The sequence below is a fragment of the Geospiza fortis genome, unplaced genomic scaffold (assembly GCF_000277835.1).
Source record: "Geospiza fortis unplaced genomic scaffold, GeoFor_1.0 scaffold45, whole genome shotgun sequence".
NCBI lineage: Eukaryota > Metazoa > Chordata > Aves > Passeriformes > Thraupidae > Geospiza > Geospiza fortis.
In genome coordinates, this window is record NW_005054327.1 from 3,977,530 (window position 1) to 3,994,961 (window position 17,432).

At 39.5% G+C, this 17,432-nt stretch overlaps 1 protein-coding gene across 14 annotated transcripts in view; it reads right to left on the bottom strand.

The window, feature by feature from the left end:
- LMO7 (LIM domain 7) overlaps nt 1-17,432 on the bottom strand; it is a 96,365-nt gene that overhangs the window by 37,004 nt on the left and 41,929 nt on the right. For 11 of the 14 annotated variants that reach the window (XM_031057077.1, XM_031057087.1, XM_031057086.1 and 8 more), the window contains exons 4-8: nt 7,332-7,362; nt 6,835-6,948; nt 6,189-6,387; nt 4,794-5,046; nt 195-224 (exon numbers count right to left, since the gene is read on the bottom strand). In XM_031057077.1, the coding sequence (XP_030912937.1) occupies nt 195-224; nt 4,794-5,008 (245 nt within the window). In that variant the 5' untranslated portion in view covers nt 5,009-5,046; nt 6,189-6,387; nt 6,835-6,948; nt 7,332-7,362. Of the gene's footprint in view, nt 1-194; nt 225-1,753; nt 2,471-2,937; nt 3,139-3,408; nt 3,697-4,055; nt 4,377-4,793; nt 5,047-6,188; nt 6,388-6,834; nt 6,949-7,331; nt 7,363-17,432 lie in introns of all 14 variants that reach the window. The other 3 variants (XM_031057088.1, XM_031057078.1, XM_031057089.1) reach the window with 2 other exon arrangements.

Below are 17,432 nucleotides of genomic sequence, written 5' to 3' on the forward strand. Positions count from 1 at the left end.
ATACATGAGACAGCAGAGAGAACTTTTGCCATATACATAGCTTTTATCTCACATTCATTACATAAATTGCAAAGAACAGAACAACAAAGCATCATGCACAAGTTTTCAGCATGAGTTTTTAGCTACTGTGCATGCATAAAGATGAAGAGGCCAAAAAATAGCATTACAACCTTTCAAGCTTTTATAAAACTTACCCTTGCTCATCAGAAAGCTTTTGAAACAGTCTGAGAAATCAGAAACCAAAAAAAAAGAGATTCAGTGTCTTGATATTGAGAACAACATTAACACCATTAGTAGACCAGCAATCTCGCTAAGTGATGGGGAAACTGAAAGCTTGGGAACCAGCCAGCATGGAAAAGCACATCAGGAATTGGACACCAGTCAAAAAACACACCAGGACTTGCATGATGGGCAAAGTTGGGCTGAACTGTCAGAACAAGGCTGCCTGCAAGTTTCCAACACTTTTCATTTAGCAATACTGCACAAATAGAGCCTTGTGTTATTTCTGCACCACTTATTCATTCCAGTGCTGCTGAACAGCATGATGCTCAAAAGAGACTCGTTTCAAGAAAATAAAATTAATGCCAGCTTGAGTCCCAACAAAAGTGTGGTTTACAGAGGTTGTTCTCTTGTTACTTCAACCTTTCTGATACCAACTGAAAGTAATACTTGATGTATACCAGAATAAAAGATCCTAATAGAAGTTTAGCATATTAATCCCTAAACACACCTAATCCAGGGCAATTCAAGAGGATTTTTAGTATTCTTGAATATGAGTATTTTATAATATACCTATTTAATTCTACTGAATTAATTTTTAGAACATGCAATATTTCCAAGCACTTTAGAAATATTTCTCAGTGAAGCTTGAAAATTGTTAACAGCATTAAGCTTAAAAATTAAATGCAGCAACATCAAAATATCAACTGGAACACAGAAGTGTCTTAGTCACAAAATAATGATGCACAGCTGGGAGATCTGCAATTTGCAATGCCGTATTTTCAGAGCTAAGTAAACATTTGGAACCCCACTCTCCCCCAGTAAATACAAAATACAAAGGAGAGATAGGAAGTACTTAAGAAACAGTATTCAGTCAGACAAGAGAAATTTTGAGGATACCCAGAAAGAATTAGGGGAAAGAATGAATAAAGACTGTATGAAAAGTAGGAGGATAGTATTGGCAGACTAAAATGTGCCATGGTGGACTTACTATTACATAGACACACAACTTGCATGCACCATGACTTTGGGCAGGCAAAACACTTTTTTTTTTCACCTCATCTAATCATCTCAGAACTGTGGTAGAACAGTTTATAAGCATTTTTAAACTTAGGTGCAAGCAAGAATATCAGAATGCCCGTTTCCAGAATTTGTCTTTAAAGCATTCATGTGCTTCAGAAATGTTTTTATGTATTATCTTGTAGAATAGAAGAAAATATTTCTAGCCTCCAAAGTCTTTTGAATAATCACTATTCCTGTTCAACCATGGAAAGAAACTTATGCAGAACATTGAGCCTGAGGGAATGATAACATATTTTCTCCAAAATGGCAACCTAAAACTAGAAAACTTTATAATCTTTTGTTGAAAATATGGTATTGCAGTCATGAGCTTCTATTCAAAGCAAATAAAAAGCTTGTTCGAGGACAACACGAACAAATAGACTGGCACTCTACGAATGGTTCAGCACAGGATGATGCTTTTCTGAATGGGAAGGGTTCAAGGGCACTCAATCTGTGCAGGACACAACCTGACCTCTCCACCATCTGCCGTTTCTTGTGTCTAACTTTGCTGGCCTCCCTGATTGCTTCCCACTTCTTCCAGTCTTCTTCACTGCATGGACCTGGGATAAAATTTACTGGCTGGACGTTGCTTCCCACTTTCCAAGATTCAATCTTGCGGGTCAGCATATCGTCCTTCTTATGGTGTAGAGATGGTGACATGACTCTGCCATTGCTCTTCCTTTCCTCTGGTATCGCATTTTTTTCAAGTAAACAGAGAAATTTGGACCGAATCTCTTCTGGAAGACTCCACGGATCAGGAAACAGTGCTGGGTGATACTTGTCGGGTGCACCTGATAAAGGCACCTCTTTTTTTTGAGAGAGGACTTTACGAAAAATCATGTCATCCTTTTCCAAATCTGGAATCACAGTTTGGCCCTCTCTGGGTTGCAGAATTATCTCACCCTCTAGAGGAGGCTCCTGTTCAGAGAATTTCTTTAAATACCGGGGGTCTTGAAGAACAACTTGATTCACATGGAAAGCCCCAGTTTTCCGAACAAACAAATCATCGTTTTCCAAATCTGGATATAGATATCCATTCTCCTCATCTCCTTGCTTGCCTCCTGGTATAAAGGAAACATTCTTTCTACATTTTATGAGCCTAGGGCCAGAAGTGGGATCAATTCTGGTCTCCATTTCAGAAGACACGTAGTCAGTGTATTTTTGCAGGGCCTGAAGTAACGAAAACTGACTGAAGCATATAAAACAAAAGGAGGGAAGTAAAAATATCGTTAACTAGCAAGAGACAAGCAGATCACAACGTATTGCAATATACATTTGGTTTAGACTTGCAGTATCCCAAGCAGAATGACGACACCACTTGGCATTCACCACCACTGACTGTAGCACAGCACACGCCCACCAACACAAAGGTATCCCGGCATCCTAACCTGCTCAGAAACATCACACTTACATGCTCACACACAAAGCCAGTAACCCTACATAGCATGTTACACTTTCACATTTACATGTTTCAGAAGGCCAGCAACTTATGGCTACATTAAAAGAGAAAAAAAACCCAAACCCAACAAACCAGCAAAACAGTAATAACCGAAAAAGCACAGCATCACGGGACGCGGTTTAATTTCATTTAGCTGTTGCATATCCAGCCATCTCTTTTTGATGCATCAAGAGAACAGCTCATGCAGCAGTATCAACCTGGGCTGATCAGGAGACTCCAAGATTTTTCCTTCTGCAATCTGTGACAATGAGCTTCCCACATATTCAGCAGTTGGCTTATAATTCTGATCCCTTCTGCAGCTACTGTTCCAGTCAAAACTTGGTCTTTGTTGATTAGCAACAATGGTACAGCTTTGTTTGTAAGCAAATTCATCATCCTCAGAATCTGATCTCTTTCTACTGTGCAGCAGGAAAAAGAATGAGCAGAGGAGAATGAAAAAAAAGAACATGAAGTGTACTCACTGACCAAAATGCACAGTGGCAACAGTGCAACAGGTGCAACAGTATAACAAAAATAATACTTCAATTATTTTTAAAAAAAGAAAAAAAGAAAAAAGAAAACATATCCTGCTGCTACACTGTCAATAAAAATTTAAAAATTCAGTCATAGAACTACACTTTATTTAAGCTTTGCACACAGGAGAGAAACAGGCATGCATGAAAACGCACCTGAACCCTTGAATCTCTTTATACCAAGGTTTGAAAGAGGATTTCTTGATTTTTTTCCATAGCAATTCCTCCTCTGGAGTCCAAAACTTAGGAAGAAATTTGTCAAAAGCAACAACCGTATTTGGCGCTGAAGAACTTAGCTTGCGAAAATAGAGATCATCTTTTTCAATGTTTGGGATGCCTACTTCTTCCTCGTCCTCATCACAATACCCAGATAATTGTGAAGCATTGTTAACTCTTGGTTTGTTTTCGCCTTTAGTATCCAATTGCCTCTGCCTCCTCTGGTTACTGTTCAAAATATCCAATCAGTTAAGATATTTTAGGAGCAACTTGACATAAGCAATGCAAAAAGACATGCTTTTTGGCTCAGGAGCTCAGCCTTGTGAATGAAGCATATTAGTTCTCAATTTCATCACTGCAGCACCAGAAACAATAAGATAGATTAAATAAAAAAAAATTTAAAAGAAGTTAAATGGTTATATCAGCATCCTGTCTCCTCTGACAAAACCACAAAATTTGACAGAAAAAGCATATAAAATTATCAGCTGTGTTAAAATGCTGATTAGAAGACTAACTTTATGGAGTTATTTAAGGGCTGCAATTTAGGTAATGCAATAGTTACTGGATCTTGGATTAGTATCTCTGACCTCAGTGGTTCAAGCATTGCAGCTAGTGGACCAGCTGGATAACTTTCTCGCGAGCAAGATTTAGGAGAGTCATTGTGCAACATGAAATGATGTCCAGGTGCAGCAGAGCTTACAGGACTCTTTTTGACTAGAAATCTACGATTTGCTAAGTCATCCAAAACAATGTCGGGCAGCCTTCTTTCATCTTCTGAATCAGAGCCACTGTCATACTCATAGATGATCTGGAGGGAAGCTGGATTTGTGAGCCCATGCTCTGCTCTGCTATTTTGGCAGGAAGCTACAGGATTCGTTTGACGTCCACTGAGGTTGACCGAGACAGGAATAGAATGAAGACAGTGAAGGCACGAAGGCAATGGTGAAACTCAAGAGCTGCCCACTAATCTCATCTGTATGCATCAAGAATCCGGACAGCTGAAATTCATCACTATATTTTGGAAGCTTTATCAAGCGTCAAAACCGTAGGTCTATCTCTCATAAACTTGCATTTAAGACCATTTAAATACATCTGGAGTCTGGCCAGCTTCAAAACATTACTCAAATATCAAGAAACAATGTAAAAAACCAAAACCAAAAACCAAATCACACAACCACACTAAAACATCCCCCTTGATAAAACATGGAAAATCAAATACTTGACTTTTACTGCAGCAAGAGCAGCTTTTCTTTAACTAATAAAGTAGTAACTTATTTTAAAAATTCTACATCAAAGCCCGCTTTACTGAGGTCACACACCAGTACCTTGAAAATGCTCCATCTGACTCAGTGAAAACAGGACTTGCCCAGCTCCTCCTGTTGTCCTCATTCTTCTCTGTCCTCTTCTTCCTTAAAGGTGCTGGCACATATGCTGTCTGCTTGTTTTTGTTGGGTAAGAAACGGTTGAAGTCAGTGGTAGGTTTTGGTTCAATCACAGAAATCCTGCGGTAAGACCTGTCATCTTTATGGGAGTCATGCATTTTGGAAGGCAGTTCTGAGTCTGTGTCACTGTCACAACCTTAGAAGAAAGTGGAAATAAAAAGGGAAGATACAAACATCATTCTCTAGACATGTGCTTGTAGCTAAACTTGGATCAAAGTCTTCTAAAATCAATTTATGTCTGTATTTTAGATGTTTCAGCTGTAAATTTGCTGAGCTACTGACAGGACAGTAGGAGAAGTATTTTTAGAAGTCTGTGGCAAAGCTGTGATAAGAGCCATTAAACTCAATTTGGTTAGCATGATCCTCCTGCATTTGTTCCATTCTTTCATTATCGCTGCTCCCTGCAGGAAACAAAGTGCTGGCCTCCAAACTGAAGACAAAAAACAGCACAGAATTTTTTTTCATTAAATAGTATCTGCAAGATAAATTTATAAACAAAGACAAATAAACAGCAAATAATGTAGCACTGTGCTCATTTCACCAGATTAAAATCCAGTAGAAGCCCAGGGTACATCACGTCTGTAACGTAGCTAAATGTTGCCTTGCACAGATCACCAATGCTACATGAAGCCTCTGCTCAAAGATTTTGTTACTCACACGAAACAAAACCCAACACCTCGCAATTTGTGCGACTTTAGACTACAAATTGGCATTGAACTTTAAAACCAGCAGAGAAACACAGGCTAGAGTGCTGCTTTAGGGATCCAATGTCAGTATCTTCTTGTTACCTTTATTTTCATGAAAAACTACTAAAAGTAACAAATACTACTCAGTATTTAACCTAGGTGGGAAAAAACTTATTGAATATTCACAAATGAAGTAAAGACATAGCAGTTTGACACAGTCACCGTAAGAACAAGGCAAGTGACTTGTGCAAGTGGTGAATTTTAGGTAATCCCATCCAGATCTGATTTCTAGCAATTTCCCTTACAGAACTCTGGGACTATATCCTAGACATACACACATACCCTAATGCGTCAGTGAGAGCAAGAGTTTCAGCAACCCTTCCCTAAGAAGATCTGTGTGAGCAGTGCTTTTTTCCTACCGAGTGTTAGAGGTGAATATTTGCTTAAGCAAAATGAAACAGCAGCAGTTACAAAACTAGAACTGACTTAAAGTACTTTAAGTACTGGACATCCAAGTACCAGGTCCATACATTGTCTTTTCCTACACTCCTAAGATACATGTCAACAAAAGATTTTGGAGAGGAAAACATACCTTCACTGCCACCTTTCAAGGTTATATCTGATGAAAAGCTCGTGCAGGATCTTGAACCAAGAGAGTCCAAGCTATCAAAGGAATCGTCTCTTTTATGAGTAACTGAAGACAGGAAAGGCTCTCCCCGGTCAACGTACCAAATATCGCCGTACCCACTATCTCTGCCACTTCTGCTTGGCTGGCTGGACTCTTCGAGTGCCTACAAGAGTCACTTTTAAAAGGTCTTTTCCAATAATTTAGGGTGCAAATGCTATTCATGAGCATTCTGAATTCAAAAACAAACTTCAGGAAAGACTATTGCAAAACCCTAAAACACGTACTCAACAATGCATATAACAGCATGAACAGGAGACTTGATAAAAGGTCTTAAATTTCTTTCATCTCAGCCAAAGAGGATTGAGATAGGGCTCTTCACAATCTACCACATCAATTAGAGCAGATGTATTCTGAAATTCATATGGGTAGCAGAAGAACTAAGCTAAAAATCATTCCTTTCCTATGGAACCTGATAGTAAGCAAAACAAATTACAGTGTTCTCCAAACTAAGAAGAAAATGAAACCCTCAAGAGACTGTTTAGAATTGTTGCTGTATAACAAACTATAAACTTCAGCCTATTTGTTTAGTTTCCTTTTTTGGATTCCTTACCTTACTCAGTGCTTGCCCTAATAACTTCTCAAATGCTTTAAGGTTGAGGTATGGACCATTATAATCAGGGTCACTTTGAGCTTTCCTCCCAAGCCAGTATAATGTAATCAAAACCTAAAAGCAAACAGAAAAAAACCCCCTGAATACAAACTTAATTACTTTCCTCTCATGCCATGTGCCAGTGTAAAAGAATCTCAGCATGCTGAGATGTTTCTACAAAGCACTGCAAAATCTTACATACAGTATTAACTATGATTGCCACCAACACCAATTAAAGAGTGTCATGATGCATCTCATATATCTCAAGCAAGCAGATATAAATACTGGTTTTGATTTTTACAATGATTTGGGAAAGTAAGCTGCACATAGAGATCATTGTAAAGTGGCATTAATTTGCATCAGATAAATCAACAATTGAAGAAAAAGGTAATTATGATAGTACCATAAACAGAAGCATTTAAAAATAATTAATCACAATTAATGTACAACTCTCTTACATTTTTCACTCTTCTGTTGGTTTCCTCTGGTCTGAAGCAGGGCAGAGAATGAGAAAAAGAAAACAAAATGTTTTAAAATTGCTGACTTAAAATTCAATTATTATTCAAGACGTAAAAAGTTTCAAGACCAATTATCAGTCAATATAAAATATGCGACTGCTCCAAAAGAAATCAGAAGCATTTTACTTTAAATACAGTCATAACTCTGTACTATTTCAATTATTACATGTAAAATGAGAAGCTAGCCAATCTATTACAGTTTCTGTTTTGAGAGGTACACAGAAAGGTTCTAGGTATTTTTAATTAGCTCTCATTTAGTTACCAACAAAATAGAAGTAGAAAACAAGCTGTTGACTTTGGGAATAATAGCCTGTATTAGCCAGGGAGATCACAGAATCATAGAATGGTTTGGGTTGGAAGGGTCCTTAAAGATCACCCACTTCCAACCCCTCTGACATGGGCAGGGATACCTTCCACTAGACCACACTGCTGAAAGCCCCATCCAGCCTGGCTTTGGCACCCTTAGAGGGATGGAGCATCCACCACTTGGTCTGGACAATGAATGCCAGTGCCTCCCCACCCTCAGACTAGAGAATTTCTTCCCATTAGCCAATATAAACTGACCCTCTCAGTTCAGTCATTCCCCCTTGGTCCTATCACTACATATCCCTGTAAAAAGCCCCTCTCAAGGTTTCCTGTAGGCTCACTTTAGCTGCTGGAAGGCTGCTAAAAGGTCTCCCTTGAGCCTTTTCTTTTCCAGCCCGAATAACCTCAGACTGTCAATTCCATATGAAAGGAGATTTAATTGTAACTCTTCCCCCAACTGTATTGTTTTCTAAAGTATTTGCCTTAGACAACAGAAAACATTTTAGCCAAGAGTAAACTTTTCAGACCAAGAAATGAGAAACTGAAACTGGGACAATGAAGGGCTGAAAAGATGGGTTTGGGTTCTTTTATACAAATACATGTTTTTCAAAAAATATTAAATACATATGCAATCACTAAGATTAGGGAACATTTATATATATATTCCCAGTCTGTAGCACACCTTGGAAGAGTACCAATGGACACTCCTGTTCTCCTCTCACTCATTTTAAGAGCAAAAAGAAGAAACTTCTCAAATGGGAGGCTCCAAAAGCCTCCTAGTCCCCAGGTGTAAATACTCAGGGCTGGACTGCAAACAGTGGTTGAACAACATTGCTGCCTGCAGTGACAACAGTGATGGAAGAGCAAATGGCTTAAATAAACCCAAACAACTCTTCACCTGCCCCAGATGTTGGTTTGGAGCTGGTTTGGCTACAAACTTCACACACAGCACAGCAAAGGGGTTCAAACAGAAAAGTAGAGACTTCAATACAGCAGCAGAAAAACCTATTCAGAACTCCCTAACATGCCAGACCAATAATGTGTCAAGGTACTTATCCCATTTCTGTCTGTCTAGAAACACACTAGCCAAAGGTTACAGGAAAAAAAGGAGAATAAACCATTCAGGAAAGGGTTAGGAGTTAGTGTAATGAGGACAGGGCTTGGTCACTCTTCATGGAAATGGAATAGTCAATGAGACGTGACAACCATCAGGGACACAGACCGTCCCTTCCCTCCTCCTCTTCCTGTTTTGAGAGCACCAGCTCCCACTCAGTGGCTCTAATTGCCTTGCCCATCCCCAGATCATAAAGAAATCAGACTATCAGGAACACAAAGTCCTGAGACAGGTTTGACCTCCACAGTCCTTGCCTGAAGCTTCCTTAGTATCTCATGCCAGAGATGTTTCTGGCTTTGAACCCAGTGACCTCTTTCACACAGATAAGGAAGAATCCTCCTCCTTTAATGTGAAATATTTACACTTTTTTGTTTGTTTTTTAATCCCTTCCAAAATCCATTGCTATTCAGTATTCACTCAAGTCTATTTTTGAAGAAAAAAAAAAATTCCCTTTTTTTTCCATTAAAGCTAATTTTTTGCCAGTGTCCATGTTGCAGGGCACACCATAGCTGTGACCTAAAGTGCTACTAGAGACAGGTTAATTTACCAAGCAGAGAATGGAAAACTTTTCTTACATCAACATTACACTTCTCATACCCAGTGGAGAGCATTTTAAAGGTTAGCATTTTTACCCTCAATGCCTTTTGTTAGCAGAATTTCTGCTTTTGTTTGCAATTACAAACAAGGGTGCCTTAAAGTTTGCTAAGGGTGCCTTAAAGTTTGCTCCCAAACTTCAGCAGCCCAGTGAGGAGTGGAAGACTCTGCCCTTAGCTGGCAGGAGCATGTACCCAAAAGGCTGCCAGCCTTCACGTAGACCAAAGCCACAAGACTGAACACAATGATGTCCACTTCTGCTTTCCTTGAGTTCTCTGGGATAATTTCAGTCAACCGTTTTGCAACAGGAGTAATATTTAGTTGTCTTTATATTTCAATAACATTTCCTTACTGGAATCACCATAAATACACTAGGCCTGTGTATTCAGACTAAAACCAACACAAAACTTAGGTCACTCAGGTAAACAAGACAGTCTGAGACCAAAAATGCAGGCAGGGAGATATTTCACGGACTCGAATGAGAGACCCTGCTTCATTCCTGTTTACTCTGCTAACAACAGAAGCAAATAAACAAGTTGTTTACTCTTCATTCATGAAGTTTCTTCACTTGCATTACTATTTTCCTTCTCTGAACTGCATCTATTTGTTTCTAAACCTTTTCAACAACTTGTCACAGTAGACACAGTCTGAGTAGAAGAGGAGAAGAAAAAATCCAAGAGAGGCCCTGCTGATCTAGAACACTTTTCTTCATTTTTACATGCATGTATTAATTATTTGATGGTGCTTAACCAAGGAAAAGGATGAATCTGAATGATGAATGTACTGTCCTAGAATCTGTGTTAAATGATAGGTATATACATTTTTTTTCCAAAAAAAATCCTGATTAAAGAAGCAATGTTGTTACCTTACTGGAAGGTCTTAAAATTAATTTCTGACCTACAAATTTCACAGCTACATCTTCTCTGAGACATGCAACTTGCAGAAGGTGTAGTTTGGATCTGCTTGCTAACATTCTCTGTGTGAAATAAGAACCTTTAAAGCCTTTTATATGTACAACCTGTCCAAGCTCATCTGTGTTTAGTTGCACATGCAATTGCCTATTTCCCTTCCAGGACACTCCATTTAAAATATCTATTGTGTAAATACTTATTGGTTAGAAGCATGATACAAACTGAAGAGCTTTTAGGATTAATTAATTTTCCCTGTATCAAAACAGAATAAAACAAGGCTTTTAACTCAATTGTAGTAAATGAAAACACAAAATGGAATAATTCTAGTACATGGAAATTCTTCATGAGGTGTTATAAAAATAACATAACCACTGTGCAATCTATGCAAATAATTCATCTAGGGTCTTGTGCATAACTCTGAACAATTATGGTTCATAGGAGGGGACAAGATAGAGTCACCAGCCTCAAGCATAGCAAATTCTTTGCTGCTGTAAGAGTAGGCATGACCCTGCAACTCTTCTGACAAACTGTCACCTAACAGCAAGCTCCTGCTCTCCCCTCCAACTCCTCTTTGCAATCCTGGCTCTAAATACACAGGGCTTCAACACCCAGTTTCTCACACTATATTTGAATAAACTATTTAGAAGATGGAGTACAAGAACTTCAGCAATGCAGTTTTTAAGCTTTTTAAACACTCTGGGACACTTATAGCCTTATTTTAAACATAAGCCTATAGCACTGAAGCACACACACAACTAATTGCAGAGACATTTCTCATACAACAGCTAACTTAGGAACTGATGGGGCAGCTCACTTACTAAAGTATCTTTGTCAATGCAAATAGATGCCAATACTACATTTGGTTACTGTGAAAGAAGTCTGCTTTTTCCTGTTTTCATCCAAAGTTGTCATAGAGCCCAGTCGATGCTAATCATATTCTTTATGAATATGATTGGTGTATGCCAATTTCTGGTTTGAATAGGCAACTACCTTTGTACTGAAAGTTTTATGTGGGCTGCAGCTTTGCCCAGGAGGGCACAGCCAAGGCTGCATCTTAAAACTAATCTGCTTAAAGAATTCAGTTCCTCCTCACATGACAATGGAACACTATTTACTAAATCACTTTGTGTATTTTTAAACATTAACTTCTCTGTCTTCCCACAGGTTTTTTATATCTCCTTTTGTTAACAATACAACTTTGCTAAAGATGTCTAAACTAAGCAAAGAAAGCTGCTAAGTATAGCAGTTAAGATCTTACTGGAAAAATTTATTGTAAATACTTTATCTGCTCTTGTCACAGTCTCAGCACTTAAGCATTCATTCTCAAGCTCAAAAAAAAAAAAAAAAACCAACACCAATCTACCTATCTTAACCTCAATACCAAATTCCAGCTAACAAAGAGGTCTCAAAATTGTAAAAGTAGAATCCTGATTCACAAAGCGTGAACCTTAAATGTTGGCAGTGGTATTAATAAAAGTTTACATACAACTTCAAGATTAGCCAGCCTGGAAAAGATCTCTAAAGCCTAAAGGCCACGAGACAACAACACGTGGGGGATATTATAACAGTAATTGTGAAGCACAACCGCATAAATCCGACTTGAACACTGATGAAAAAAGATGTGGAATAACCACCTATGGAGAAATAATGCCTTCTGTGTAAATCATCTCATCTACGTCAATCCTTGGGCAAACAGAAGAAAGACAAATGGGACAGGAATAGCTCTCACTTGTTGGCGTGTGATACGCTCAGAGACGAAACACCTCTGTCACATTTGAACACAACACATATTGACAAACATCACTTCCAGACTGACAGATGTTTCTCCAACAAAGACCAACAAAGACCACTCTACAAGAATAAAGCAAAGTGACATGGCAGATCAGCACAAGGCTGAGCCACAGCTCAAGGAATTTATTCTCAGCTCCACTGTTTGCTCAAGGTTAAATAGCACAATTAGTCACCAAGGCCCTAGCCTGACAATACAAAGGCTTTGGCAGCAGCTCTAGCTTAAGGATTTCCTGGTCCCCCTCTGTCTTCCAGCCACTCCTGTTTGCTGCCTCTGTGGTTATGCCAACAGAACCCTGAATCACACTGCCGTTCCATGCTGCCAGAGGGCTACACCTGTTTCTGTGGGGTTGTTTCTAATATACATTTTCAATCCCCAAATTAGCTTGCTGATCTGTTTTGTATCATGTTCATACGAGCAACTGCACCAGCACCGTGGCAGAGGAGCAGGCTGGGGGCTTGGTGGAGGAGGAGGACTCTGCTCCAGACACCAGTACCGTGAGAACGCCCATGCGATGACCCTGAGACAGAGGCGCCCTGTGCTTCCCATTTTTAAGGAGTGAGGAAAGCTTGCTGGAATTATTTTAATGAATTTTGGGGCATTTAATATATATTTTTTTTAAATTGTATACAGTCATACACCTTAGAGGAGCTAGCAGGCCCCAGTACTTTTAAGAAATCGTGAACTAGCGTTTAACCAATTATAAAAAATACATCCACTGACACCTACAGACCACTCCAGTGCCTCCATACAAAAGAGCAGTGCATTTTAAGAAGCTAGATTTTTTTTTACTTATTTCAAATTTTTTTCAACAATAAGCTCAATAGTTTGGATTTTATTTTTCTGACACATTATATGGTTTTGTTTCCCCAAGTCCTTATATGTATTAAATTCCAGCAACTAGCAACTCATGATGTCAAATCTACTTTAACACTTCACTTTATTATTTTCCAGGAAGAACAATGCAGAGCTCAGGACCGTATCCAAGATACCAGAAGTCTGAGCAAAGTTCTGGAAGATAATTTTAAAGCATCCCGTTCAGAGAAGGGTCTGTTTCTCATATAGAAACATATTTAAATATAGTTACCGGTTGAAGATTTAAAATAAAAAAAAAACAAAACCAACAAACAAAGAAGCAAATTTGAAAGGAGATCCATCCTCTCCAAAATGAGGGTTAGCAGCCAAGAATACATGTGGTCCCGTCCAAAGTGATAAGACAAATTTGAACCCATTTACGGGGAGAAAGAAGGAACAGAGACACTCCCACTGATAGAAAGGAATGTGGCAGTGACAAATGCACCCTGCCCAGTGCCAAACCCATCCCTTGGTGACGAATACTTCAGAAACAGCTGCCAACCTGGTTTTCTGTCCTTTCCTCTGAACTACAGATCTCACAAACACAAGGCTTGAATAGATTGCTGTTTAAAAAGAAGTACTAGTGTTCTCCCTTTGAGCTTCCATCCATCAAGGCAGCAGTCACACCTCCAAGACGCCTTCTGAAGGGCTTGGAAGAGCCATACCCTGGCCTGGGAGCTGCAGCAGACCAGCTGGCTGCAGAAAAGCCCACTCCCCAACTCCATGCCGAGCTCCAGGCACTCCAACCCTACACGGACCAGCTGCACTTACGGTTCTGAGGAAGATGTCAGGGGATTTGAAGGACTCCCGCACCCCCGCCGGGTGTTGCTGCGCAGGAGATGAACGCTGCCTGTCCAACTAGCAGTGGGCTCGTGCTAAATTTCAACCTCTTTGGCCACCTACTCAGCTGCTATTAATATTGCTGTTATCGGATTTCACTGAATTCCCACGTGCTGCTGAGAATAGAAAGGCTCCAGTGGAAGATGTGGTTGCTGCATGGGTACAGAAACATGAGGACATTCCTCCAGCACTTGGACTCTTAGCAAATTGATATTCAACCCCGAGAGCCACAGTTCACTGCTGAGAATGCTGGAAATAAACCAGCCAGGCTATGGCTGCAGAGTTAGAGAACAGCGTTTGGAAACACACCTTTCTATTTGACTATAAAAAGCACATGCATTTTCCATAGCAACACATCCACCAGACCCGATGCCACTCACATCACAGCAGCACAGAGTCAGGTATAAAATGTCAGCAGACAGCATTTCTCTGTGCCCCTGCGGAACCCCTGGCTGACAGCAAGGAGCTCCGTGGGCCCTGATGAATGAGCAGCCTGTCTCCACCCCGTGCCCCCACCTACTAAAGCTGAGGGGTGGAGGAGAAATGCTCAAGAAGGAAAAGGCAGAGAGGGAACAGAGCCAGCCAACACCCTCTGTGGGAACACATCAGCATCCATGGCTTCAGAGCCTGTCTTCTCACACTACCTCTGGAGCATGGTGCTTCCTTGCTGATCTCACCCATTGTGCCTCCACACCATTCTGAAATCCCTTATCAAAACAAAAACAGGCACTTCTAGAAAAGTGCATCAACCCCGGCAAGTCACCAGACGATAACATTATCCATTTCCTCATGCTCTTTTCCGACCCCTCCCTGGGTGGTCCATCTCTGCCAGCTTCCTCATACTCCAGTCTAATCTAGAGGTTCTCCCAAAGAGAAAACTAGCATCCTGTAGGGAAGAAGGCACGCCTATCAAATAAAAATAAATCCCCTAGAAGAACAAGCAGAAGAGCGCTAATGATAACCTGAGCATTCCTCGGCTCTTGTCTGAGGGGTGAGCAGGGCAAATGCAAGTGGTGTGGAGCACTCACTGCAAGCTGTTGCTGTGGAAAAAAGAAGGCTGATGGGATCATGCATCTTCCTGCTCAAATATTAAGCTCTATTAAAGAAAAATAAAGTTGGACTGGATGATCTCTGAGATATTTTCCAAAATAAATTGTCGAAAAATTGATAATAATTAATGTAGATTTGTTGACTCGTCCCCCTCTTTGTGACTTTTTCTTACTCTGTTCCTAACCTAAAAACTCATTAGCTTCACTAACTTCAGAAAATTAAACTGCGAATCTCTTGTCCTGTTTTGTTTGCTTGGTTCTTCCAGGAAAAAACTAGAATGCTTTGCCAATCTGTAATGGGTACTTCCAATTCCAGATCTAGACTGACACCTACCAAAAAAAAAAAAAACCTCAGCAGGTATTTTGTTTCTGAAATCTAGTGGTCACTTGGCCAAAGTTGGCCAAGAAACATAAGAACATCCACTGACTTTTATGAGAAAAGATGGACTCTGCACAAAGCATTAGAAGTTGTGCAGTTGACTCTCAGCTCACACAGAGAGTTAGGAAATCAAATCTCAAATCACTTTGTTCACACTCAAGGAGACTTTTTAATTTCACAGGTGAAATAAATTCCATCTCAAGGAAAAAAAACCCCAACTTTAATGTGCATCATATTTTAGATCAATTGATAGATAGTTATAATATCAGTACTTACATATACTGTAGGTTTTATTTCTTCCCAAGTTTTGGTATTTAGAATTTGGAGCATATGATTTTGCTGAATCTCTCCTTTTATCTCCCTGCTGTCTTTTTTTCTTTTTCAAAAGCCTGTACATATTTCAGTTGACCTTTGCACAAGGATTACATTAAATGTTTCCCACCCCTTTCTACATTTCTCCTTCCTCATACCTCAGAATCAACATACTTGAGCTCATCCTGTTGATCATCAGGATCATTATCTACATTAACTTCTCTTGCATTTAGTTTTAAAGATCCTTGACCTTCATTCCCCCACACAAGCCTAGACCATATTGTATAAATTTTGTACATAAACGTGAAGAGAAGTCAAGATGGGGAATGTATAATTTGGATAACAATCTTTCCAAAACAAATAGTTGGTATATCTGGGGAGTCACTGAAAAATAAGTTTCAAAATAGACAATTAAAGCAATCCTGTAAGTTTTTAGAAATATATTCAAAACCACAAAAACATGCAGCTTCTAGCTTGCTCAAAAACAGTTCAAGAGCATTATTAAAAAAAGAAAAAGTAAAAAGTCTATTATTTGCTTCAGCTAAGCTGCAGCAACCATGCCAACTCACAGCATTATTTTTCATGGCATGACCAAAACTCATTTTGTTTACTGCCTGATGCCTCTTTGCCATTATTAAGTATTTCCAAAGCCACTGTCCTTTTTATTCCCAACTCTTACACCTACCTGGAATATTTCCACATCCCCAGTTTGCACACACACACCAGAAGTAATTTTTTAGAATAGCCCTCAATACTGACCACATTAATTCCCACCAAGCCTTGATGAGACTTGTCTGAACCAACTCCAGGTATGAATAAACAAATCACTGCAAGGTAAGTTAGGATAAAAAATTTTCCATCTATTAAGTACTCCTAGCAACTGCCTATGTGCACTCTCTTACACTCAACCCCCAGGATTAACACAATTGTTCAATTTGGATAAAGCATTTAGAGGTGGTCTCTTGGGAAGAGCTAGGATTTGGCAGGTTATACAACACTGCTTGCTCAGAGAGAGGTATTTTTATAGCCTCTGTATACAGGGAAGAGGAAAAATCCACCCCAACAACCTCCTCCATTCAATCTCCTCCCTTCATGCCCAGGGAAAGATCCAGTAAATGTAATCCTTTGTTATCCTTGTGTCAAGCAAACAAGCAATGTGCAGAAGTGCCTTGTGTATAAGCAAAACAGTTTACCACAGCTTATAACACTCAAAAGCAAGGTTTACTCAATTCCTCAGGGTATGCAAAAAAAAAAAAAAAAGAAAAAGAAAAAAAGAAAACTAGAACTCAAGTCTATGCTGCATAATTTATATCAGAAATTTGGCAATGAACATATCCTCTGATAAAAAAAAAAAGGATGACTGACAGTAACTTGTAGTGGATATTGCTGTGTTCATACTTGTGCTCACAGACAGTTTCACCAGTCTAAATAGGCATCTACTTGGCTGCTGTTGTTATGACACATACTCAGAAAACAATTCAGCACACAGGTGACTCAGAGTTACCAGCAGAAGCTACAGATGCCCTATTCTAGGCCCATAAAGTAATCCAGGATTCAGTCCACTCCAGTCATCATCTCCTCAGGAAAGCCAAGACCCATAAATGCCACGTATATGTATGAGGGATAGTTATATCTTCTGGAGAAGAGGCAGACCCCCTGCATTTTAGGGATACATGGAATTTGAAATGACTCCCAGGCGCTGTAAAGCTTTCCAATGGCTCATTTCTTCCTCTAGAGCAATTCCAGTGTAGCGCTGGCCAAACTGTTGCACAGGAGAACAGAGAAGAGGGGCAGTATATATGCCAGACCTCCTTTCATTCTAAAGTTTTGTTACATTATTAAAAAACAAATGCTTTTTTTGTTCTGCAGTTCAAAGGGGGACTTCTAAAAGC